The sequence below is a fragment of the Peromyscus maniculatus genome, chromosome 3, assembly GCF_049852395.1.
Source record: "Peromyscus maniculatus bairdii isolate BWxNUB_F1_BW_parent chromosome 3, HU_Pman_BW_mat_3.1, whole genome shotgun sequence".
Classification (NCBI taxonomy): domain Eukaryota; kingdom Metazoa; phylum Chordata; class Mammalia; order Rodentia; family Cricetidae; genus Peromyscus; species Peromyscus maniculatus.
The window spans coordinates 166,606,756-166,633,465 of record NC_134854.1 but is presented as its reverse complement, the minus strand read 5'-3'; the positions used below and the strand labels follow the sequence as shown (position 1 = coordinate 166,633,465).

Genomic DNA, 26,710 nt, shown 5'->3' with positions numbered 1-26,710 from the left:
GGTGACAAACTCATGTGGGTAGGAATCTGGCAATTTTCTTTTTTTGTTTTGTCTATAGCAACAGTATAGGACCCTATGCATAGTAGGCTTTCAATAAATGTGTTGAATCGATGCACAGATTTATAGTAATATTAGACTAAAAGAATTATTTACTTATGACAACTTACTATACTCATAATTAAAAAAACACATGCAGGAGAATATATCAAATAGAATATAAAATATGTTAGAATTTAGTGGAAGATGCTAGGTAAATACTAGCTGTTATTATTAATATAATAATGTGTTATTAGTACATATTAAGTGGAATGATACACTGAAAGCCTGTTCATTTGTGGAATTATAAAAGGCAGCACACTGTGCTTTTATCTGTAAGGCTTGTGTTTATTTCAGGACAAAGCACTATTTTTCTTGTCTTGGTGGTTGATATTTTAAACTATGCTTTCTCTACAGTATTCTTTTTACCAGCAATTGCATGAACAGAAAAAGTCAGAAAAATTCTTCAAAGTCCTTTATGACCGGATGAAGGCTGCTCAGAAAGAGATCAGATCCACAGTGACTGTCAACACCATAGACTTAGGGAGCAAAAAGAGGGATGAAGACAATGACCTCATGGCCTCAGGCCCAAGGATGAGAGGTGAGGAGCTTCCTGAGTACCTGGGAGAGGGGCATGCGAGAAGAACGTAACGAAGTATTTAAATCTCATGTAGCTTTGGGGGTTTAATTATTCCCAGTGTTTCCAGTGTGGACTTCCATCTATGGAGGATTTTGGTCAAGGGCTTGACCCTGGAATAACTCTGCAGGCCAAACTAAAATGGAGTTTAATTGATGTGGAGACACTGGGCAACATGAAAGACTTTGATGTCCTTGTTCTGTGCAGCAAAGAAAACCAGCCCAAACTTTGTGAGGACAGAATTTATAAAAATGTTTGTGTTTGAATAACCAAGTTATTGCCAGTTAAATACAAACTGTGGAGATGTTATCATTTTTTTCCATGAGATCTATAGAAATTCTTAGGTGTGAGCACACACATATGTTTCTTGACACATTCTTGTCCTTTCTGTGTGTGTCACATGTGTGTGGGTGTCCACAGAGACCAGAAGAGAGTGTCAGATCTGAAGCTGAAGCTATAGGAGGCTATGAGTAGCCTTTGTGGGTGCTGGGAACTGACTCTGTCCTCTGGTGGAGCACAAGGGCTCTTAACTGCTAAGCTATCTGTCCTGGTTGGGCTTTGTGAACTTAACACATAGCCAGACATGACTGGGAAGAGAGTCTTAGTTGAGAACACGCCTCCATAAGAATGACCTATAGGCACGTCGGTGAGGCTTTTTCTTGATAATGATGGATGTGGGCGGGCCCAGCCCACTGTGTATAGTGCCTCTCCTGGGCAGATGGGTCAATAAGAAAGCAGGCTGAGCAAGTGAGGAGGAGCAAGCCAGTGAGCAGCGCTCCTCCATGGCCTCTGCTTCAGTTCCTGCCTCCAGGGTCCTGCCCTAATTCCCCTTAGTGATAGATTGTGATCTATCTATCTATCTATCTATCTATCTATCTATCTATCTATCTATCTATCTATCATCTTGTGATATATCTATCACAATATGAAATAAACCCTTTCCTCCCCAAGTTGCTTTTGTTCATAGTGTTTTACCACAGGAATAGAAAAGCAGTAAGGCAGCACCTCTCCAGTCCTTCAATATATACTTGTAAAGTCATTTGTACATGTTTGTGCACATTCGTGTATGTCTTTGCGATATACGTTTATATATCAGAAAATTCTGAAATTGGCTAAGTATTAAGACCTTCTCTTCTGATCACTGTGTTAACTTTTGGTTGTTAATCAAGTCCCTTTCAGGAAATTATTGGGCCTCTTGTTAGGTAATTTTAAAATTCAGCTGTGGGAAAATTTGGATCCCTATTGTGGGGTTTTTATTTTCCTTTAGTTAAAAAAAATTACTTCAGAAATGCAACTACTGCTTGCTTTTCAGTGAGAGATTCATCACTTCATCTGAAAGAGGGAATGAAAGGGCAGCTAACAGAGGCTTCTACAGCCACATCCAGAGCATACTGTGTGTACAGAAGAGAAATGGACCCGGAAATAGACATGATGTGCCCTGGGCCGGAAGCAGGAAGTGCGGAGGAAAAGTCCGCAGAGGAAGTTACCATGAGCCCCGCCATCACCATCATGCGGCCCATCCTCAGGTTCCTGCAGTTACTGTGTGAGAATCACAACCGGGAGCTACAGGTGTGTCCTCTGCTCCCTGTGGGTGAGCTCTGTAGCCTGTGGCTGTGGTAATCCAAGTGAAACTAATGTGCAGTTTATGAGAGAATTCTGGAGAAATGGTCAACAAAGACAGCAATGCCTTGTTGAAATGGGAAGGAAGAAAAACAGGAGGAAAAATGTTTATCCATTAAAAACAAAACAAACAAATCCACACATTGCCGTCTTGTGGTCTAGAACTCACATCTTCACACCACGGAACCCTGTCTACTCTCCTCTGTGGTGTTTGTTCAGGAAGATCATCTTCATCTCATCTGCCTTTCATGGTTTTAGACTCAGGTGTTTACATCTTTCCCAATCCATAGTTGTTTAGCCCAATATTGAACATATTTTATGTTTCATTAGAAACAAAATAGTATAAAGCATTTTTTATAATAGTGAAAATTGTTTTGCAAATTAATGTAGCCCACATCATATCTCCACCACTACCATTTCTTCTGTCAGATAGGTAGACTAGGGCTGCCTCAAAACTTTGACTATCTCTCCGACATTATTTATATATGTTGCCCATGACACCATAGCAAAGGCACTTGCAAGGAGCTATCTTGATTGGCCTGACTGAGGGAGAGTGAGAATGCTCACCTAAAGAATTTCCATTTGGTAGACTGCTTCTAAGAAAGACATATGGCCATCATGCCAGCCTGCTTAGCCATGCTACTGGCTAGCATAGTTCACAAAGGATTTTATTAATGAGTTACAGTGAACTGGCTGAGGTTTCTGCAGTAGGTCCTGCCTAGGATCTCCTACCTTGTATTCCCACTAAGTCATCTGGTTCTAAGGATGTCTGTCCACACAGAAAGTGGCAGAGTGAGGAGCTGTGCTCACTGTTGTCTAAAACACAAGGGATGTGAAAGGCAGGAGATGGTAGGACAGATAAAATACTGTCCATGGCTATGAGATGCTCTGGAATGAATGATGGGGGAGCCTGGCTCATGTCGACCAGCTTGCCATAGCTTAGGTGAAGCTTCTGCAGTGTGTACTGACACTTGCTCACTCTAACCCACACACGCAATTATATATTTTTTGTTTGTTTGTTTTTCCAGACAGGGTTTCTCTGTGTAGCTTTGCGCCCTTCCTGGAACTCATTGTTTAGCCCAGGCTGGCCTGGAACTCACAGAGATCTGCCTGCCTCTGCTTCCTGAGTGCTGGGATTAAAGGCATGCATCACCACCGCCTGGCCCAATTATATGATATTTTGTTTATGTTCTGACAAATAAGCTAGCCTGGAGATAAGAGGGTGGAGCTAGCCACCAGTTAACCATAGAGGCCAGGCAGTGGTGGCTCACGCCTTTAATCCCTGGACTTGGGAGGCTCATGCCTTTGATCCCAGCAATTGGGAGGCTCATGCCTTTGATCCCAGCACTTGGGAGGCTCATGCCTTTAATCCCAGTACAACTGGGAGATGGAGACAGGAATATAAGTCTGGTGGAGACAGGATCTCAGCCTATTCAATCTGAGGATTCATAGAGGTAAGAAGTCTCTAGTGGCTGCTGCTCTGCTTCTCTGATCTTTTAGCTTTACCCCAATATCTGACTCCAGGTCTTTATTAATAAGACTAATTAGAACTGTGCTTCACCCGATAGTGTGAACATAGACTGTAGGGTGTGCTGCCTGTTCATTCTAATCCATGTACCCTGACAGTGTGTACATAGACTGCTGGGTTCCACTTGCTGGCTCTAACTCATATACCCTGGTAGTGTAGGTTGCAGACTGCAGAGCAGGTGATGTAATGTCTGACTTTATGTCATTCATGGAAGTATGGTTCAGATACCATAGAAGACTACTTTGACACTAAGAAGAACAAATAGTAAACAAATTCAAATAAATAAATAGATATCTATAAGTATATTAAAATAGGAAATCTTCTCCCTCTCTCCTTTTCTTTCTCTTCTTCTCTCCTTAGCTTATTCCCCAAAGGAAGTGCACTAATAACAGATTGTTTTCTTCTAGAAAATTCTATGTGCAAATATTGATCTATGCATGTAAACCTTCTATCCAGAGAGTACACATTATATAGAGTCTCTACTGTTCCATTTAGTAACTTCATGTATTGCTACATTACTTATTGCTTGCTGATGCTTATCTGTACATATGGAAGTTTTTTCCTAAGACCCCAAACCCATCCCGCTGGCAGGGATAATGCTCCGGCTTTTGCTATGACACTTTCTGTGCTAACAGGCAGTGAATCTCTCCTGTGTGTGTGTGTGCACAGATTTAGGATCATCCATAGACGTGGGATGGAAAAGCTTGGTAGGCCTCCGTGTTTCCCACGCCATGAACTATGGCTGCTGCCCAGGGAAGATGCAGGGTTGCCGGGATGGCTCACTTGCAAGTTTGCCCCCTCTCCTGAACATTTTATTTGCCTTTCCCCTTCTCCTTCTCACACCTGTCTCCACCCTCTGTAGGTTAAAAATGATGGCAGCAGAGCAGTGTTTACCATGACCTGTTCTGAAGGTGTTCTTGCTAGAACCCAAGGGGCCTCTCTTAAGAGGAACTTAGTCCATCAATATTTAAATATTATTTAATTTTAAAATTAGCTTGAAAAATAATGAGTTTGTTTTTTAAATTTTTATTTATTTTACATCCCAACTGTAGTTTGCCCTCCTTCCTCTTCTCCCAGCCTCTCCCCACAACCTCCGAAAAATAATGAGTTTTGTTATGACATTCTCATCCATATCATTATGTTTAGACGTAGTCACACCCCATTATGTTCCCTTATCGCTCCTCTCTGTTGTTGGCCCTTCCCTCCCCCAAGTTGTCCCACTTTCTTGTAAAGACCAGTTGAATTCCATAGTGGCAGGGAATCTCATTGAGGAACACACACACACACACACACACACACACACACACACACACACGCTCACACACAGCGCTGAACATCGCTGGCACCTTTTCCCTGTGTTCTGCTCTCAGTCCTCCAGCTGCGCTTTCTTTCATCCTTCCAGAACTTCTTGAGGAATCAGAACAATAAGACCAACCACAACCTGGTGTGCGAGACGCTCCAGTTCCTGGACTGCATCTGTGGGAGCACCACGGGCGGCCTGGGCCTACTGGGGCTCTACATCAATGAGAAGAACGTAGCTTTGGTCAACCAGACCCTGGAGAGCTTGACCGAGTACTGCCAAGGCCCGTGCCATGAAAACCAGGTAACCATGACAGCAGAGCGTCATGTGACAGGATTCCTGACTCAGGAGCAGGGTGCCAGGCCAGGCAAGAGCAGCCTCGTGTACCTGTGAAGCCTTTCTGCTCACCCTGCCAGGCATTGCTGCTTTTCTCACAGAACATACAAAGGTGGACCTGTAGACAGCAAATGCTAGGCCATTTTAAATTTTACTGTCAAAGAAGATTCCCATGAAAATAGTTAAGATAAACGAGTCACTGAAAGGAGGGCAAGGTCACACTTCTTCCCAGTGTTCAGATTTCTCTGTTGGGAATCTCCAGATGTGTGGCCTTAACTCGCTGGGGTTTTGGCTCCGCAGCAGTGTGGGGGGAGTCTAATACCCGAGTTACACACTCAGTGAGCTAGTTTAATACCTGAGTTACACACTCAGTGAGCTAGTTTAATACCCGAGTTACACACTCAGTGAGCTAGTCTAATACCCAAGTTACACACTCAGTGAGCTAGTTTAATACCCGAGTTATACACTCAGTGAACTAGTCTAATACCCAAGTTACACACTCAGTGAACTAGTCTAGTACCCATGTTACACACTCAGTGAGCTAGTTTAATACCCAAGTTACACTCAGTGAGCTAGTCTAATACCCGAGTTACACACTCAGTGAGCTAGTCTAATACCCAAGTTACACACTCAGTGAACTGGTTTGATACCCATGTTAAACACTTGGTGAGCTAGTCTAATACCCATGTTACACACTCAGTGAGCTAGTCTAATACCGGTGTTACACACTCAGTGAGCTAGTCTAATACCCATGTTATACACTCAGTGAGCTAGTCTAATACCGGTGTTACACACTCAGTGAGCTTATGAAGTGGGTCTTGCTGTTGTCCTTTTACTGGTAAGTGGCTTCTGACCCAGAGGTCACCTGACCTCTTAGTGTCTTAGTGTGCTGCCATCAGTGAGCTGCAGAAAAACAGATGACTTTGTCAGACTTTTGATATTGGTGCACACACGCATGTGTGAGAGACCCAACATTCATGTCTGTCTCCCAGAAAACCTTGGTCTGCTCTAAGGATGTTATGGGAGAAGATGGAACGTGTAAGGAAGTGAGGTCATCTGATGTTTTGACAGTTGTTTAGCATCTGCGAAGCATCTTGGAGCTGCCAGCACAGGCAGAGTTAAGGGTGGGGTCTCCATGTCAATCATTTCTGGACATAAACTTTAAAGATGTGATTGACACTAAGCATCAGTGGTTGGTGTAAAAAGGAGATGTGAAAAAGGTCACCTTTCCTATTGCAGATTCCGTGACCGTCCTCACACATATTTTGCCTGTGTGCACATACACCTTTGAACACGAATATGATATACATTCTTCATATGATATGGGTTCATATGATGGAAATATGTTGATCATATGAGGGTATCACTTCCTTCTCTGTAATGTGTTTATGACACTAAAAGAGTTTTTCCTGTATTTTCAAGATTAGATGTTAGGTTCCTACAACAATGATAAAGACATCCTTGACTGCAGATTTAAAATCAATGCAAAATACACACATTCAGAGTTTGGCCTTGCTGATAAAACCCTCTCTATGGTAGAAAATATGCATATAATGTATATCTCTTTCACTACTTTTCCGTTTTGTGAAAAGGCTGTCAGAATGTTCCCTACTTTGTGGTAATAGAATGCAATTGGGTTTTGAAAGTACTTTACTGAAACCAAGTAGGTTCTCTGAGTAAAAACTTATAATAAAATAGCATGCCCTACCAGGATAATTCCCCAGGCTCTGAAATGCATGGAAGGTCCGTTTGGCAGATATTTCCATGAGCAGAAGTCTCAGGATATAATGTCAGTGTTGGACAGGAAGACCTTTCCTCTGCACAGATGTCCTTGGGTGAGACAGGAGGCCCAGGCCCCGCATCTTGTTGGCTGGGTCTGTCCTTTCTTGGATGACTCACCAGGGTGTCAGTTTTTTCAAGTCACTCCTGTGGCTTAGTTAGTACTCCTCATGGCTTAGTACTCCTCATGGCTTAGTACTCCTCATGGCTTAGTACTCCTCATGCTTCGTCCATAAAATGGAGCGAGAAATCCTCACACAGCAGGCCTTCACCCTCAGAGCATGCACATTGCTCTCTCAGATGTTTTGTATTTTGCTCAATTACATCCTCCACAAACACTCAAGTTCAAGAATCCTGTGAACTTTCCAATGACCCAGGACACACAGTTGCATTTGCTCTGAGTTTTGTGAAATTCACATACAATGTCCCTTTTTCTTGTTCTCCTAGATTTACTGTATCTTAAAATTTATAGTTCAAGAATCTCCTTTTGTATTGGTGACTGGAAGGGTTTTAACTTACCCAGTTGTCTTTGAAATTCTGTAGTTCTTTGTGTCAAAGATAGGTATTTTTCACAATGTGTTAGTATTCTGTGTCCAGAGGCATTTACCAGTACCAGTCGATTAATAGATCCCCACCCCAAAAAACTAATTAAAATGTTCAACATTGTCTCTACCTGTATTTTAAAGTTTCAAGTCTTCTGTTCTAGTGTTATGTCAAAATAGCATGTCATTTTACAGATATCTCCTTTTCTAGACCTGTATCGCCACTCATGAATCTAATGGGATCGACATCATCATTGCCTTGATTCTGAATGACATCAACCCTCTTGGCAAATACAGAATGGACTTGGTGCTGCAGCTGAAGGTAGTGTGACCCTGGCACTTTCCATGTGCACCTCCCATTCAGAGTAAATTCTAAGTCTTCTAGTGACTGTATAAAACACCATCACCTTCTCAACTCAGGAACTGACAAGAGAGAAAACCACGCTCACGAGGCACTCACCGAGGCAGGGAGAGCAGGATTTACCCACAGGCCACAGTCATTGTGAGGCTCTATGCTAGAGATGTTGAAGCAGCTCCTTACCTCTTCTCCTCTGTTTTAATTTCCTGTTTTTCATTATAGACAGAAGTGGAAGGTGTTGGATACCCACTGTGTCATGGAGTTTTAATCTGCCCTGGCTTGAGAATTCCATCTAGTGGTCACAATTAATAGCATAAAGGAATGTTGCATTTTAGTTTAATGTCTTTCTTCCTTCTTACAGTGTTACATTAGAATCTAGCCACTTCCTAATCATAGTGTTCATTTTGAGCCTGGAGTACACCACCAGAAAATTCTACCTATTAAAACTTAGGAGCATAAGGGTATTTAAATATTTTTGTTTAAATGAAAATAGATAAATAAATAAATAACACAACAACCTACATAAATCTTTTGTGCTAAGAAATTATATTCCAGTTAGATAAGTTACTTAAGGCCACATTGTTGTGTTAAGTGTTTACAATGGCTGAAAACAAACCCTACTGAGGAAATTGTTTAGTAAGCACTCACGTTTGGTCCCTAGAAACCACCTGGAAAAGCCCAGTGTGGTGGTATGCCTTCTAATTCCAGTGCTGAAGAAGAGCATCTCTGGGAACCTCTGGCCAGCCAACATAGCCCCTAACCAGTGAACTGTGGGCCATTGAGGCACCCTATATTACAAAATAAGGCAAATGGTATACCTGAGAGACAACTGAGGTTGTCCTCTGGCCTCCACATTCACAGGCACACATGCACAGCACATACAAAAAAAAAAAAAAAAAAAAAAAAAAAAAAAAAAAAAAAAAAAAAAAAAACCAAAAACCAAAAAAACAACTCATCCCATACTTTTTTTTTTTTTTTTTTTTTTTTTTTTAAACCCAGATCTATCCAACTTGATAGAAAATTAGGTTGAACTTTGTGCAGGTAAGTGAGTGGCCAAGTTACAGTGGGTTATATACAAATCCACTACTGTGAATAGTGTTCTGGGCTCTATTTGTGTTTTTACTGCTTTTCTCCATTCTGTGTGTAAGATCTAATATCCCCACCCACGCCACAGCCACACTCCGGTCCACTTTCATGATGGAGGCTGCCCTTCCTGGCTTTGTTTCTCAGGCTTTGCTTAGTTAGTGAGCACCTGGTGTGTGTGACAGGCGCCCCACTGGAGGCCCTGAGAAGAGTTTGCCATCCCCCTTAAATTCAACTTTAACTGTAAGTCATGAAGACATAGCATCCAGAGCCCTCCACCTCTGCCTCTGAAGCTCTTAATTTGTCTATAGACTGTATTTTAAAATCTGGCTTGTCAATAGCGTGTCTCTGTGGGAGAGATGTAGAATGACTCATCAACTTAAAACAGAATGTAGGCATACAGGTTATTTACAAACCCAGATCTTAGTTGGAAAAATTAAATAATGATGATATAATGAGCCAAAATACTAGGTATTCAAATTAAAGTACTTTAAAATGGATCATTTAAGTTTTATTTATTTCAGTAGCACGATTTATTTAAACATATGGCAGTGAGATACATCAGGGTGCAACTAAAGCAACCAATGTGTTTGCTTCTCTTGAAATACTGTAAATATGGTTTTATACTTGAAGACTGAAATGAGTATACTTTTAAAATCTAAATATTTTGTATATACTATTGCCTGAGAAGAGAGCACCTGTACGTAAGGCAGAATGACATATGTTGGCAACTTTAGGAAAGCTCATGAGATGAGGCACTTTAAATAATAAACTATTTAGTGACATTGACTCTTATATTTGATGACTTAATTATCCATAATTTTAGTAACATACTTTCATCATAACACTGTAAATATATACCATGTGACATAATATAATTTAAATGTAATATTATACAGACTACATTTTAAATATGCTTTATATTCCCATTTTATGTATGGCCTATTGAATTTCTCAGATGCCTATCTCATCCTTCACTTTGTATTTTTGTTTTTGTAATTTGTTAAGAGGTGGGATGTTTGTGTTTTGTTTAGGAAGAATCCAGCTTCCATTGGAAGGAAAGTCCTGTTACCAGGAATACTTGTGTTGGGTTTTTCAGTATATCCAGGCTCATGTACTTCCAAATTATTTCAGACTTCAGGATGTCATTTGCAAGATTTATTTCTAGTCTCACAAAGTATGAGAAAGAAAATTGGTTAAAAGTACCACACTGCCAATGGCACTCAGAAACGGGCTTCATTTTAAAGCCCTTTTCTGTTGGCCCTGGAGAGAGCGACTCCTTTGAAAACACATGCCAAGATGCCACTCTGAATTCTGTGGGGTCTGTTCATGTGGCTCTAGGAATTATGATCTCCTCAACTCCCTAAGCCATTGTTTTAACATCTATTGTTTGGAACCTAGATTATAAAAGTGGATTGTAGGATTTGAAAATACTTGTAAAATACAAACAGAAAATAAAAATAGAATCCCATTCCTACACTGAAATCCTTCATGGTGGCTGTGGCATTGGCATGACCTGTCATCACGTTTGTTACATTCAGAATCATTAAACGTCCTTTTAAAGGTAGCATTAGGCAGTTCTGGGAGCGTGGATAGAAAATAGACCCAAATCTAACCAGAGTTAATTTATACAATCTTATCAATTAGTGCTTTGCCCACTGACACCAAACACTGATTCAGCTTAATTATTTCATTCTAAAAACATGTGGACTCTGAGTCTCTTAGACATGTTTTTAAACTCCCCCCAACACACACACACACACACACACACACACACACACACACACACACACACACACATACTATCAGGAGTCTGTACTGAGTAAGGCTTTATCTATATAAGGACAGAGGGCTTTGGTGATGACTCTCTCTGGTACCTATTTAGGATTGAAAATTGCTTTGTACTTTGATATTATAAGTAACAGTATTTGAAGTAGTATGTTTATAAACAAAATTGGAACATCTGGTGATACACTGGTTTCATTCTTTATTAAGAGAATAGTAGAATATGTTGACAAATGTGGTGAAGTAAGTGAGCTATCCACACATTGCCTTTATATTTCTAACTCAGGAATACAGAACTTCATATATTAATTTTCACTGATGATTCACAAATCTATGTAAAATTTCAATATGCTACTAATATTACTATTTCATTTTTAAAATGGCTATACTAAATTCTTTAAATTATATGTATGCCATATCCATAAAATGTCACTGATTCCTGTTCCTCTGATTGTCTTGTTAATGTAATAATAGAAATCCAACTTAAAAAGCATTAGAAGAAAATATATTTCTATTTTATGTAGTGTCTAGTCAGTCTTCCATTTAAAACACCTGTAATTTTAAACTATCCCCCATTGGAAGGGCAGTGGTGTTGCACACCTTTAATCCCAGTACTTGGGAGGATCTCTGTGAGTTTGAAGCTAGCCTGGTCTACAAAGTGAGTTCTAGGACAGCTAAGGCTATACAGAAAAACCCTGTCTTGGAAAAACAAATCCTCTTAAATATCCCCCATCTTTCATGACTCGTTGCTTTTATTTTATATCAACAATGGAATAAAATATGCTATTTTCTGCTAGTAAAACAAAATAAATAAGTTTCAAGTTTCACCTGGTTGAGAAAACAGTGATCTCAATCAACACAAATGCAGGGAATTGTTCATCTGTGACGTGGACTTTGCGTGTGTACTGACCCAGTCCTTGTCCCCAGAACAATGCCTCCAAGCTTTTGCTGGCCATTATGGAGAGCAGACATGACAGCGAGAACGCAGAGAGAATTCTCTTCAACATGAGACCCAAGGAACTGGTAAGAGCACTTGCCCAGGCTGTCTGTTAGGGTAGCATCTCCCGCTGCTCCAGCAGGGCTGGCCGGAGCACCATGGCCTGTACTGGGCAGGGTGGCGAAGGCTGTGTGACTCAGGCCTGTGGATTCACTAGGTTTTATTTTGGAATTATTTTTCTGTTTTTATTTATGTGTGTGTGTGTCCATGTGTCTGTATGTCACATACGTTCTAGCGCCCTTGGAGGCCAGGAAAGAGTGTCAGGTCCCCAGGAGCCAAAGTTACAGGCTCTTGCAAGTGCCTGGACGGGGTTACTGGGAACCGACCTGGGGTCCTCTGCAAGAGCAGGAAGCACATTTAACCCTGATTCATCACTCCAGCCTGATTTTGCTAGTTTTATGTAACATGAATGTTAAAAGGTCTTATTAATTAAAACAAAACAAAACAAAAACAAAAAAAAACCTTGGTACCAGATATTGGGGTGAAAGCTGAAAGATCAGAGAAGCAGAGCAAGCCACAGCCACCACCTCCTACCTCACTAACTCCTCAGCCTGAAAGAGCCCCAGCCGAAAGAGCTTCTTCAGCTGAAAAGGCTTCTAGCTCCTGTCTTCTCATGCCTTACATACCTTTCTCCACCCTCCATTAAAGGCATGTGTGCTTCCCAAGCAAAGGCATGAGATCTCAAGTGCTGGGATTAAAGGCATGTGATTCCCAAGTACTAGAATTAAAGGTGTGTGCCACCACTGCCTGGCTCTGTTTCTCTCCTAGACTGAGCCAATCTTATATAGTCCAGGGTGGCTTTGAACTCACAGAGATCCAGATGGATCTCTGCCTCTGGAATGCTAAGATTAAAGGTATGTGCCACCACTACCTGGCCTCTATGTTTAATCTAGTGGCTTGTTCTGTTCTCTGACCTTCAGACAAATTTTATTAGGGTACACAACATATCACCATAGTTTTATCCACTTTAAGCACTTCTCTTAGCTAAATTTCCACACTCTACTTAACTATATACAAATGCCTTTTGTCTCCACCCCCCCCAACCAAAAAAAAAAAAAAAAAGAATTATCTTGGTGTTAGTTTAATGATTTCTGGGTATAGTTGGCTGTTAATATTAGTGGGCTCAGTCCTATAGATTCACAATCTGTGGGTCGAAAGCATTCTTAAAAAGCACACTGTACCAACACCTACAGATGCTCATTTTTTACTTTTTTCCTATCAATGCAATGATTCACATAATGTTTACATTACATTACATATTGTAAGCAACCTGGAGATGATTTTGAGTATACAGGAGGGTGTGTATAGGTGCATAGTTTACCTGCAGATTGCTCTAGTTTACAGCAGGACTTGAGTATCCACAGATCTTGGAATCCTCAGAAGGTACTGAAGTCAGTTCCCCAGGGACACCCAGGAATGACTGTATATAAGGAAGGTCTGAGGAGCGTGTTTATCACACCCCCAAGTTTTGTTTGTACTTTTCCAAAAACACAGATAAATTTTGTTTGTGTGTTTTGTGAATCATTCTTATGAATGAACTGTCACATAATGCCTAGCCTCAGAGAAAGAGGGAGACATGATCATTACTTCATGGGGTGCAAATTGAAAGCTCTATTCCCTTCTGGCATGCAAACTATGATGTCATTGAGGCGTGCTTTAAAAGTAATGGGTGCCAGATTCCCAGAGAGCATGCTCAACCATACTGCTCAGTGCTCCCATGACAAAGTCCTCTCAGACCAGTGATGTTGCTGGTGCTGCAGGGAAGTCCTGTGGAGGCTGGTGCCACTGTCACTGTGAAGAAGGGTAGGTGGAGACAGAAAATGTGCGGTTTGGCATCACATTATTTAGTGAAAGCCTCGTCTCTACAGCAGGAGAGTAAGAAGTCTATGAAGCCTTGTCCTCTGGTTATGTGGGGTACTGGTTACTTGTTTGTTTGACAAAGCACCGTGCCCTCACTTTGAAAAGAGGCTCCTTTGTCACCAGCACCCCGTTCTGTCCTTTGCTCCCTCCTTCATGATCTGCCCTCAAACTGAGTGAGATGCCCGCCAGACCTGTCATAGGAACCGTGCACTGCTGACCCCTGGGGGATGGTGCAGCCCTGAGCAGAGATGGTCGGTCTCCTTGTCCACTGTGGTTCTTCTGTGCCCAGTGCTGGGACCAGCACCCTGTCTCCAGCTCCCTCTTAAATACTCAACAAATAGTGGATGTTTCTCAGGATTCCAAATTCTCTTAAATCATGGAGAGTTCAGAGTACTAGTGTTCAAAGAAACAGAAGTGTTGAAGGTGAACAGAAACATTGTCACAATGTGATTCCATGTTCATTGAAATAACTGTGGCTTTCAAGAATATTTTTAAAGTTATTTTCTGTTGGTATACATTGTTAGTTTTATAATGGCATTTTTGCACAAATAAGTTGTACTAGTTGGATTTCTCCTGCTGTGACAAAACACTGACCAAAAGTCACTTGGGGAGAAAAGGGTTTATTTGGCTCACACTTCCAGGTCAGTCCATCATGAGGGAAGTCAGAGGACAGAGGACAGGACCCACAGAGGACAGCTGCTGGCTGGCTGTGCCCAGGGTCAATTCATTTTCCTCTTACACAGCCTAGGCCAGACCTGCTTAGGGATGTTACAGGCCACAGTGGGCCGGGCCTTCCACATCAATCTGCAATCAAGAAAGCCCGCCCTCCACAGGCCAATCTGAGGGAGGCAGTCTCCCAATTGACACTCCCTCAGATGACTCTAGGCTGTGCCTAGTTGGCAGCGGAAGCTAAGAGATAAGCCATTACACTTGTTTCTCCTTAATCCCCTCCACATTGTCCACCCATCTGCCCCCTTTGTCGGTCCCTTCCTTACCTCAGATACCTGCAGCTTTCATTTCACGTCTTCCGTCACCCTGTGGTACCCACTTCCCCCTTCTGCTCGCTCGCTCTCTCCTCACAGTCCCCTGTCTACCTTCACACCCTACAGATAGGCACACATTGAAATCTAGAGTCTGCGTAGGAGAGAAAATGCAGTATTTGTTTATTTAGAGCTTTCACATTTGGGGCTGCCATGAAGCTTCCCAGTTTGAAGTTATCGCTCACAAACAATTTGATGTGTTGCTGCCACCTCTCAGACCCTGTTCTCACTATTTATTCATTATTTATTGCTAGGTGGATGTGATGAAGAATGCCTATAACCAAGGACTGGAATGTGACCACGGGGACGAGGAGGGAGGGGATGACGGTGTTTCTCCAAAGGACGTTGGACACAACATCTACATTCTGGCCCATCAGGTGCCACATTTTTATCTACATGTATCTTGCTTACCCGGTCCTGTGTCTTATGCTGGTGGCTGATTACTATATTTTTACTGTCTGATGTTCTTATTTACTCAGTACCCGCCCTCCTTAGAGAAAACAGTAAGTCCTCAGAATGCCTGATTATGCAATTCAGGGTCCTCTAGAGAGCCACTGACAAGAAAAAGAGGCTTGGGAGAAAACTTCTGGGCCTGGAAGAAGTAGGCGCCTCACACCAGAGCCTCAGGAGAGGGAAGACAGGCTGCTGAGGAGGCAGGGTGTGAAGAAGTGGGGAGGGATATTCTACAACTCAGCCAGGACTATTCCAGAGAGCGTGCTGGCCTTCAGTCACAGATTGACAGGTTTTTAATAAAGGCCATTGGGTTTGCACCTCCAAGCGCTCCCACCGGATTTCCGCCATCTATAAGCTAAGTCTGAAATTTCTTCAGTGATATGTCCATTTCATTGCTTGTAAGTACCAATATTTGATAAGCTCAATTCCACGAACACGGTCAAATTTAAACGCACATCACCTAACACAGATAGGTTTAAAATGTAAAACTTGAAATGTGCACATGCTGACTTGATTTTTGTTGCCAGTGGCCCCATTATTTTGAAAGGATAAAGTTCAGGCTTTGAAAATATCTCAAGCTTCCCGCCACTTCCTCGCCTCTCCTGTCTGCTTCTCCATTCATCTTATCTGTTGATTAAATAAATATTGGTCAATGGAAGGTCAGGTTCTGAGTAGATTTAGTTTTAAAGGTTGCTCTTTGGACATTTCCTGGGCCCTTCTACCTTCATACGACCATCTACTGGATATATAAACTTGAATAATGTTTTTTTTGGTCTTCAAGGAAGGAATCCAATTGAAAAGGCTCCAACCCGGGTTGCTGCGCTTTTGTGATGTAGTGAACACCTTGAGAGTTGCAGGATTCTCACAGTCTGTCAGTTCACAGGGTGAGGGTGGCCGAGTTACAGCCGCGAGACGGAAAGGCATTTTAGGCACTGAGGAACCAAAAGCCAAGTCAGAGACAAGTGAAGGAAGTGGAAAGACAGATTCAGGATGTGGGCAAGTCCCATTTTAGAGAAAGAAAAGTCAGGTGGCAGAAGTTGATTCAAGCTAGAAAAAAAAAGAATGAGTAAGAATGAACTTGAATGTGAACAGAAAGAAATAATTCCCAGGCTGAGAAAATCTATGGCGTACCAGAGGAACACAGTGACATAGTGTGTGTCTGAGGCAAAGGGTTGCCTCAGAGGCTATGACACCTTGGGGGAGGGGCAGGCAGAGAAGATCAGCACAGAGCAAGCAGCAGTGGTCCTTTCTAACAGGAACAGAGCCGCCTGCATATTCTTCACTGGAAGCTGGTCTTTCCCTGTTGATGAAGGCTGTCCCCTCAGCACGGGTGAGCAGCTGCATGCATCCAGCCTGGCCCTGTACGTATCTCGTGGGACAGGAACCCACCACAGCCAGGCTAAACGGGCTGAGAACCAACAGAATTGCAGGTGTTTGAGCCAGATCAACCGCCGTACCCTTGAAGTCTCAAGACACTAGCAAGAGAGTGGACAACCCGGACATCAAGATTTATGTCAGTTCGGTTCTGCTTTAGTGGATGAAGCCTAGAGTAGAGAACGCAGATTCAAGAGCTGGTCTTAGGGTGACGGAGGATACACAACTGAACAGAAGCAAAGGGGCAAATGGACAGCAGGAGAACCAAAGCCAGTGTAAAGGTCACTGACGTTGATGGATTCGGAGAACACATCTGTTCTTGGAGAGAACAGAAGCGGTCAAAGACGGAAGGGCAGAAATTCAAGCAGTCAAAGGGTGATCAGGGGCCAGAACAGCTGCAGAGAGGAAGCGGGGAAGCAACAGATGTGGAAATGGCTGGGGTCCTGAGGAGGGCTTGTAGAGGACTTCCTCCTGTAGTTTGCCGAGCAGTGAGGATATGCTGTGTAGCTGTGAAAGGAAGCCAGACTTCCGGAGGGAGAAGGCCCAGGCTGAGGAAGGGAGGAAGTGGGTTCTGAACTGCCCAACGCATTAGCCTTGTGATTTATCTGAGTGCAAACAGGTCCCTTTTAGAAATGAGAGAGGTTGTAGGAGCAGTTCTGATTCTGGGGTGTGTGTAACTGATGGTACAGCCATCTGTTTCTTCCCTATAGTGATACAAGAAATTGTTCCCTTGTCAGCATGGGTCGTTTCCTTATGGAATTAATTATGCCACTAGTTTCCCTTGAGACAGACGTTGGCAATTTTCGCCCACATTGGGCCCTTTTGGTTCTTCCATGTGTGGGTCCCATGGCTGGCTCTAGGCTGGGATGCTGTTTGGTTTCTTGGCCAGCTGTGTTCCCTGTGAACCTACTGTGCAAACAGCTCCTGCATTGAGGTACACATGAAATGAGTAGAAGATGGCCAGCTGTTCCTCAGAAGGGGAGCAGTCTGAGGTGGGAGAGCACTCAGGCAGCTGATGACCTTGCAGATTCGAGTCTGCCTCTGCACAGCCCAGTCATCTGAGCACCAGGCTGCAGCTTCCTGCTCCCTCACTCTCGTCCTCTTTTCTGCAGACGGTTTATTTTGGTGCTCTCAGACTTTCGGTTTTTGTTGTTAATGCTTTTCATGGCAGGGACATGGTTCTGCTTTTCCACAATGACATCCCTCTGGGCCCTTCTTGTGGTCAGTGTTACAAGAAACAAATAATGCTTCTTGTAAGTGTCTTGTCTAATCTACATAAAACTATTAATACATCACACAGGGAAATTCTTCAGCTTTGATTCTGCGGTGCTGTGCTGTGAGTTCCCTACCGCTCAGCAGCACATCCTGGCTTCTGCCCTCCCTGTCTTTAGGTCTCTTCTGTGCCCTGGTCTTGCTGCCTCATCATCTGTTTCCTCCCCATCCCTTCTCTGTTTCGGGTTTCGTTTGAAGCAGTTACCACCCTCCATATGCTACATGTCTCACCCCTTCATAGATGCTCATCATGTGTTAATCTCCATCACCTCTTAGCTCCATCAAGCAATTTGTTTGTCGTGGTCTGAGTCTCCTCATTTGACTCCTACCTGAAATAAGATGTATACAGAGAGGGCAGGGCATCATGGCTCAGTGCCTTTACAATCCCAGAACTTAGGAGACTGAGGCAGGAGGACGGCTGTGAGTTCCGGGCCAGCCTAGGTGCCAGCATGAGACCCTATCTCAAAACACAAAATAACAGAACAAAATAAAAGAAATAAAGGGAGAAATGTTAGATGCTTTGTGAGCAGGAAAATGCATTAACTAGAAAGTCAGTGGAAAGTCAGAATATTGGTCACTCTAATTAGTTACATGAAAATCTTGTAAAATGCAAACTTTAAATGTTTTCATGAGCATTTTCCTGAATCAATAAATGGCCTTTGAACATGTAATTTTAATGTCTGCATAATTAGGCATCACTTGAATGTTCTGTAATTTATTTAATCACTCCTCATTGTTAAGTGTTTAGGTTTCTAATATATTTGATATTATAAATTATGCTGTGATTAACACCCACACACATTAATCTTTGTCCGCTGTGCTGATAGTTTTCCTAGGGTAAATTTCAAGAAGTTTAATTACTGGGCTGCAAGAACTACTTCGTGGCTCTTGATACACATTGCAAAATTACTTTTCCCAGTGTCTGATGGCACTTACGCTGTTGAACACTAAAGTCAGTGTCATTTGAAGAAAAGTCTTTGCTGACTGATGGTGTCTGGGACACAGCCCTCAGCCCACAGGCTGGTGTGTGAGGTGAAAATAGAGATCTCATGTGTAGTCACTTCCTTTGTAGAGGTTCCCAACCTTCCTAATGCTGCGACCGTTTACTACAGTTCCTCATGTTGTGGTGACCCCAACCATAAAATCATTTTCATTGCTACTTCATAACTGTCGTTTTTCTACAGTTATGAACTGTAATGTAAATATCTGTGTTTCCGATGATCTTAGGTGACCCCTGTGAAAGGGTCATTTGACTCCCAAAGGGGTCGTGACCCACAGGTTGAGAGCTGCTGCTTTAAGGAGCTTCTAAAATGGACCATCTGTCTGTGCGTTCTTTGACCATTTGTGTTCCTCCTGTGAATTAGTTGAAGGTATATTTATCTTTTATCAGATCTCCTTTGTCTTATAGACTCTTAATTAAGGATCATAGCCATTCATTTATCATATTGATCATATCTATTTTCCAATTTATTGGCCTTTGGTGTTTTAGTATCCTTTTTGTCTGTCACTTTAATTCTGTTAGACACTCCCCTGGGGTTTCTTTGAGCACATAATGAATTCAACATTTGCATTTAATCATGTAATTCTTTACTGTCATCTTACATGGATGATAAGATGTTTTTCTTGATCTTTAATTTTTAAAAATAAGGTCTCACTACATATCTCTGGCTGGTTTGGGGCTTGTCTTCCTGCCTAAGGTTTCCAGTTGCTTGGATCACGGGTGTGACCCAGCATCCTGAGCTGAGATGGTCGGTTCTAGTTCTAACTCATCTCAGAAGGCCCATTCTGAGTTTTGATCTAGAGTTTGTGGTAGCTCTGTGCAGGAATGTAGAGAGTGGAAGCTTCTGGAGAAGAGATCAAGGCCAGAATCCTGACCAGCCTGAGGCTCACATGTGTGTGAATGAACTGGTTCAGGGCAGGTGTGGGGGTAGGGGGTGGTCTGACACTCCTCTCTGGAGCAAGAAGCTGGTGTGCACCTCTGCCAGCTCAACAGTTGGGGTCCAGGCCTGATAGTCTAACTCCTTCCGGCACTTCAAAACAAGCCTGAATTTGTAATTTTTTTTTAAATTGTGAAAACTAATCTTTAAAAGTTGGCAACTCATTTTAAAAAATGTAAAGACATGGAGCAGCCAACAAAGCTGAAAGCAGCCAGGAGCCATAGCTCACCACAGGTAGAACCTAGGACCCACAGTCCTCATTCTGAGTTGTGTAGCTGGAGTGAAGCTGTCTGGCTGCCAGGCACCTTGACACCCTCTCACAGTGCAGTAGTGATGACAGGTCAGTTTGGGGCAATTCGCTCTTTGGGAACAGTAGAGGAGAGACAAACGTGTGAAGATTAGCAGACCATGGTATCAGCCATGTACTGGTAGGGAATAGGGTGTGGTAAAGTTGGACGTGAGACTGCTGGAGACGAGCCATCTGGAGGGCTTTCTCTGAGGATTTGAAACTGAAGCTCGGTCTGAGGAAGAAAAATGAAAGCACATGGAATGGAGGGGGAGCCTTGCAAGGTGCGGTTCAGTGGCTTCTGAATGGCATGAGCTCAATGTGTCTACGGGGAGAAAATAAGATCCATAGAGCTGGTCTACCTCCCAGCTACGACCACTTGAACATTGGTCCCATTCAGTCCATTTCGGGTTCATTTATCACAAGGTAGTGGTTATTGATCTCCTCCTAAGTCAGGCATCATGCTAGATGCTGAGATATAAATCAAGAAATTCCCAAGGAAGTGAATTCTGGAAGGAGAGAGAGATAGAGAAACTGCCATGATTAAAGATATCGTGTTGAAATGGAAAAAGCGCAAACATTTTGCACTTGGGAGTCAGGAACGAGGGAAGAGGATGGTTGAGGCAGAGAGATCTGTTTCTGTGAGAAGACAGCATAGATTCTAGAGAGGGATATTGCTCTCAGGCCTCTGCAGAGGAATCCCCATCACGTCCACTTAGGCCTTTTTGTGACAGAGGCTACAGTAACTGGAAATCAAGTGGACATCACTGTAATGTAGTAACCAGTCATAGGCACTTAAATGTCAAGCACATGGGTGAATGGCCGAAGAGTGAGGAAGTGACTAGGAAGTGATATTGCTCTCAGGCTGGGGAGTTGAAAGTTTATGTACAATAATTAAAATCCAAATACAGGCATTTTTTCTATTATCATTGTTATTGTGGTCAAAATTAGTAATAATACCTGTCGTCAGAGTATAACATTAACATCCTTTAATGTTGAGGAGACACATTTTCTCTTTTCTTTCCTATTTCCACACCAAGTGTGGTGCCTTGCAGCAGTGGATACCCACAGAGAATTCTGAGGAATAACTCATTGCAGCAGGCATGTGTGTCGAGGGTATTTTTTATGTAATGTAAGTACTAAGAACGATCATTGGTGCTTTGCATTGGGCAGTCAGGGATCTTACTCACCTCTTGCTGATGGCTTATTTTCATCTTATAGATCACTCTTTGACAGTCTCTTCACTTAGCTTGGTGCAGACGGGCTTTGCATCGTCTTCCCTCTTGCTGAGCACTTTTCTTATTTGTGCCAATGATATCACCTTTCTCTTGAGCCGATGGGAGGTCATCTCCTGCAGTTGATTTTACTACTTAAAACTGGCTTCTGCCTTCCCTCCGTCCCGGATGAATTGTTTTAGCATTGTCGTATCTGTCATGTTCACCCAAAGTACATATTTACATTTGTGCTAGATGGTGCTTTGGTGTGAAGGGTTTCATGCTGTGGGATGTTCTGTATGTCCTGTGGGAGCCCTTCTTGGGTTCTTTCTGGCGTTACCCAGCAGGTCCGCATAGAGGATGATTAGGACCATGGGCCTGAGTGCAGGTGTTTGAGATGGTCTGCACTTGGCTGTGCTGGGGGATGGTCTGTATGTCAAGTTGTTCTGATTGATCAATAAATAAAACCTGATCGGCTGTGGCTAGGCAGGAAGGATAGGCGGGACTAACAGAGAGGAGAAATAAAAGGACAGGAAGGCAGAAGGACTGCCTGCCAGATGCCGCCAGCACAAGAAGCATGTGAAGATGCTGGTAAGCCACGAGCCACGTGGCAAGGTATAGATTTGTAGAAATGGGTTACTTTAAGATAAAAGAACAGTTAACAAGAAGCCTGCCACAGCCATACAGTTTGTAAGCAATATAAGTCTCTGTGTTTACTTGGTTGGGTCTGAGCGGCTGTGGGACTGGCGGGTGACAAAGATTTGTCCTGACTGTGGGCAAGGCAGGAAAACTCTAGCTACAGTTTCACACAGGTTTGTGGGTCTGAACGTTCTGTCTCCAGGTGGTGGGATTGTTTGGGGATGTTGCAGAACCTGTGGAAAGTGAGGCCTAGCTAGAGGAAGTGGATCTTTTAGTGGGTGGACTTTGAGATTTTATAGCCTTCCCTGCTTCCTGTCTTATCTGTTTCTTGATCCATCCAAATGTGAGAAAGCAGCCTCATGGTCCTGCTGCTGTGGCTACCAGCTGTTCCAGCCACCATGCCTGTCCCACCATGTGGACTGTACACTCAAACCATGAGCCAAAGTAAATCCTTTCTTCCTTCACTTGCTACCTGTCAAGTATTTGATTGGCCACAGCATTAAAACGGAGTAGTGTAGCAGGAATCTTAAAGAGTCTTTATTAATAAAATCAAACCTGAGCCAGGTATTGGGGTGAACTGGAAGATCAGAGAACCAGAACAAGCAACAGCTACCTCAGAGTAGCTAATAAATGCTATGCATACTACTAGTATTACTTCTAATTATTTTCTGCATATTAAATTGTTTACACATTTGATTGTTATTCCTATGCAATTGTATATGCACACTCAGTTGTTCATACATGTTTAATTGCTTATGCATATTCAGTTGTGCATATTCAATTGTTTCTGTACATTTAATTGTTTATGTGCATTGTCTTGGATATTTAATTAACAGGAAACTCACACATATGGGTACTCATGAGTTTTTTCTCTCTCTCTTTTAAAGAAAATTTCCAAAACAATAAAAGTAAGCTGGGCAGTGGTAGCACACACCTTTAATCCCAGCACTCGGGATGCAGAGGCAGGTGGATCTCTGTGAGTTCGAGGCCAGCCTGGGATACAGAGTGAGTTTCAGGAAAGGCGCAAAGCTACACAGAGAAACTCTGTCTCAAAAAACAAAACAAAACAAAACAAAACAAAACACCCAATAAAAGTAAAACGAGACTAAAAAACTTGGATATGTTAGATTTAAATCCTTTTAATAAGCACCAAATACCATTCACTGAGCATCTAAGAGTCTGGGTTGCAGCTCATTTGTGTCACCTCTAAAATCATAGTTAGCAGCAGCAATAAAAATACACAAAGGGGGAAGTGGAATGAAATTGGGGTCTCATTTTGAGTGGAAGGATTGTGAAGCGAAGTTCAGGAGAAGCAGGATGTTTGGCTTACTGGCCACCTTTTGTTAGTCGCACGTTTCTTTCTGTACGTGGTTATCAGGGCACTCATCTGAGGTCCAGGAAAGCAGCAGCTGTGGCTGAGTGCCTGACTCCTCTTCTCCCTCACAGCCATGTTGACTTCAGCTACATCCACAGGATTCAAAGTCTATTGGGAGATGATGCATGTCTGTAACCTCAGCAATTGGGGTGGAGGAAACAGCCTGCTGGAGTTCATTGTCTAGCCAGTCCAGCTGAATTAATGAGCTCCAGATTCAGCAAGAGAACCTACTCAAAATATAATGTGGGGGAGCAGTGGAGTAAGACCCTGATGATAGTCTCTGGCTTCCACATGTGCACATATATGTGCACACATAGGTGAGAATACCCCTAGGCACATGTGCTTCTACCCCTCCATTCACAAAGTCTATTAGGAGTGCTGGAGATATCAGAATTGTATGTTGCTGTTCCCCTCCAGAAGGAAAATGCCAGTATTTGGTGGCATATTCTAGTCACTTGGATTGTCACTTGGCACTAACCAAGGCCAGTATCCTTTTCTTAACTCTGGGAAGGGGTGGGGGCAGGGCATGGTAGGAGTGGCTTTGATGCTTCATGCCCTGGGATACTTTGTTATGCTGACATTTTCTAGATATCTGATAGTCTTCATTAAACACTTTGCCCTTAAAAATTCCATTTTGTTGCTGCTATTGCTTGAGCTGTATTCGTTTTAAGGGCTATGCATATAAATTATTCTAAATACCCTGAAATCAGAGCAAGTGTGTATATCACCGAGACTCTTAAAGTGTTTCCCCAGGGACTGGAGCAGCTCACCTCTTCCCAGCCTCTGCCTTCTGATGCTAATGTGTAGTAATCAGCATGGCTTCATTTACTTTATTTGTAGAAGCAGAAAGATGGGTTTGTAATTGGATACATAACTGCCATCACTAATATCTTTGAAGGGTGTTAACTAACTTACAATTACTTCATCTCTATTATCATCACTTGTGGAAAGTGGAAAACACAGCTGGATTTGTCAACTCGCAGAAGCACGAGTAGCCTGGTAATATGTCAGCAGCAATGTTGTGTAACAGCTTAGCTGCTGCTCCCCTCACTTGGTGTGCTTTCTCTGTCCTCTGCTGGGGCTCCACAGTTTTTCTCACTCCAACTTTCTCATTCATAAAAGCAGTGTAGGCATCTGTGAGCCCTGTCTTCAGGGACCCATGTGAATACCAAAGCATCTTTAGACACGATGGCTCTTCTGATGGGCTGCATTGCATTTTAAATGATGCACTGGTCTAACTAACCAGCTACTAGATATCTGTGTTTGTAGCCACCTCATTTACTTCCAACAGGGATTTGAGGTTAACGAGAAATGCCTGTGTGTAACTGTACTCTTTAAGTATGAACTCAGAAGCCTTGAAAGGGAAAATCATCTAAATGTTCTGAGAGTTGTGGCCTATACACTTTCCATTTGCCAGTCCTAGTGTGCAGTTACAGGTAACAAAGAGTTAAAAATAACATGCTGTAGTGTTCCTTAATAAGCATGGTTCACTGGTGTTTAAAGGAATTGAAATGAGAGCATACAGTGTACCACCCCAGTGGACAGTGGTTTCCGAAAGAGTGCTCCAGGCTGTACCTGATGCATCCCATCTGTTACTGTTTCTTTTTCCGTCCTCTGACACTCTCTAGTTGTAATCAAGAGTAAATAAACAGGCTGGGGAGATGGCTCTGCTGATCAAGTACTTGCTGAACAAGTGTGAGGAACCAAGTTCAGATCCCAGGACCCACTTCAAAAGCTGTGCAGTGCAGTGGTTTGAACAAGATGCCCCTCATAAGTCTTGGGCATTTGACTACTTGGTCCCTAGTTGGTGGCCATTGAGGGGGATTAGGAGACCCTTGGTCTTGCTGGAGAAAGTGTGTCACTTGGGACGGGGTTTGAGGTTTCATAAGACCATTTCAAGTTAGCTCTCTCTGAGTCTTGTTTATGGTTCAAGATGTGAACTCTCAGCTTCTGCTCCAGCTGCCTGGCACTGCTCCCTGCACCCCGCCATTGTGAACCCTAACCCTCTGGAACTGTAAGCCCCAAATAAACCCTTCCTTCTCTAAGTTACCTTGGCATCGTGTTTTATTGCAGCAATAGAAAACTAAAGAATATGCTGAGCACTGAGAAGGCAGAAGCAGGAGGGTCCCCAGAGCCTGCTGGCTGGCTCATCTTGTAGAGCATTGAGCTCCAGGTTCAGTGGGAGAGCCTGTCTGCAAAAATGTGATGAAATGCACTTGAGAAAGAGACCTGATGTTGACCCCTGGCCTCCACATACATGTACATATGCACAAATACATACATATACATGTCCCCCCACATACACTAAAAGTGAATACAATTAATCTTAAGGATTGTTTAGTACTGTGGCCGTTGTGACCACAAGATGTATAAGATAAGACTGTTCCATAGGCGGACTTTGATAATGGAGGATATTTATACTGTATGAACTTAATAAAACCTGTTAAAATTATCCTAAAATTGTAAGAGTTGGGTACAGTGGCAATTTGGGGGATAGAGGCAGGAACACAGAGGTTCAAGGCCAGTTTCAGTTGCATGAGACCCATCAGGTAAAATCATATGATTGTCATATCAAGTTTCAAAAACTAAACTGGCTTTGATGGTCTGAGTGTGCAATAGCCCCTCTGTTCTCAGTGGTGAAGAGAAGTCCTCAGCAGGCAGACCCCTGTCCCCCATGTGTGAGCTTACATTCTGGTGGGATGGCTCCCCTGCTTGATGTCACTTTGCTTGTTGCACTCTGGGCCTGTGTTCTTCCTCCTTTAGCCTCTTAAAGCTGAGGTTGTGGGTGTGGGTCACTGTGGCTGGCTCAGGTGTGAGGTCTGATACTTGAATGTCACTGGTGACAAGGACTGTAATGGATACAGTGGTACCTGGAGGTTTAAGTGTGTGATTATTACGGTCAACAAGTGCTCCAGATGACTGGGGAGGCCTTGGGATGGTGTGACTAGATCTAGGTGGTGGTTATGGACTAATGATGTTTAGTTGAGCAATAAAGAAACAGCATTTTTATTGCACTTACTTGTGTACAAGTGTGCGCATGTGCACAAGCCATGGTACACGTGGTCGTGAGAGGACAGTTTGCATGGGTGGATTCTCTCCTTCTACCAGGAATCAAACTCAGATCGTCAGGTCTGATGGCAAGCACCTTTACCCCCATACCAGCTGTGGGTCTCAGAGGCAGATGTTTTTGTCATTCAGAAAGCATATGCAGAATAAAGAATGATATTTACCATGTTACGTGTAAGGTCAGTTCCCTGGG

The 26,710-nt window shown here is 42.9% G+C and overlaps 1 protein-coding gene across 1 annotated transcript in view; it reads left to right on the top strand.

Annotated features, from left to right (window-relative positions):
- The window catches only part of Itpr2 (inositol 1,4,5-trisphosphate receptor type 2), a 419,948-nt gene that overhangs the window by 289,081 nt on the left and 104,157 nt on the right, over window positions 1-26,710 (top strand). The window contains exons 40-45 of the mRNA XM_006986630.4: window positions 454-637; window positions 1,986-2,242; window positions 5,224-5,424; window positions 7,990-8,100; window positions 11,932-12,027; window positions 15,156-15,278. Coding sequence (XP_006986692.1) covers window positions 454-637; window positions 1,986-2,242; window positions 5,224-5,424; window positions 7,990-8,100; window positions 11,932-12,027; window positions 15,156-15,278 — 972 coding nt within the window. The remainder of the gene's footprint in view (window positions 1-453; window positions 638-1,985; window positions 2,243-5,223; window positions 5,425-7,989; window positions 8,101-11,931; window positions 12,028-15,155; window positions 15,279-26,710) is intronic.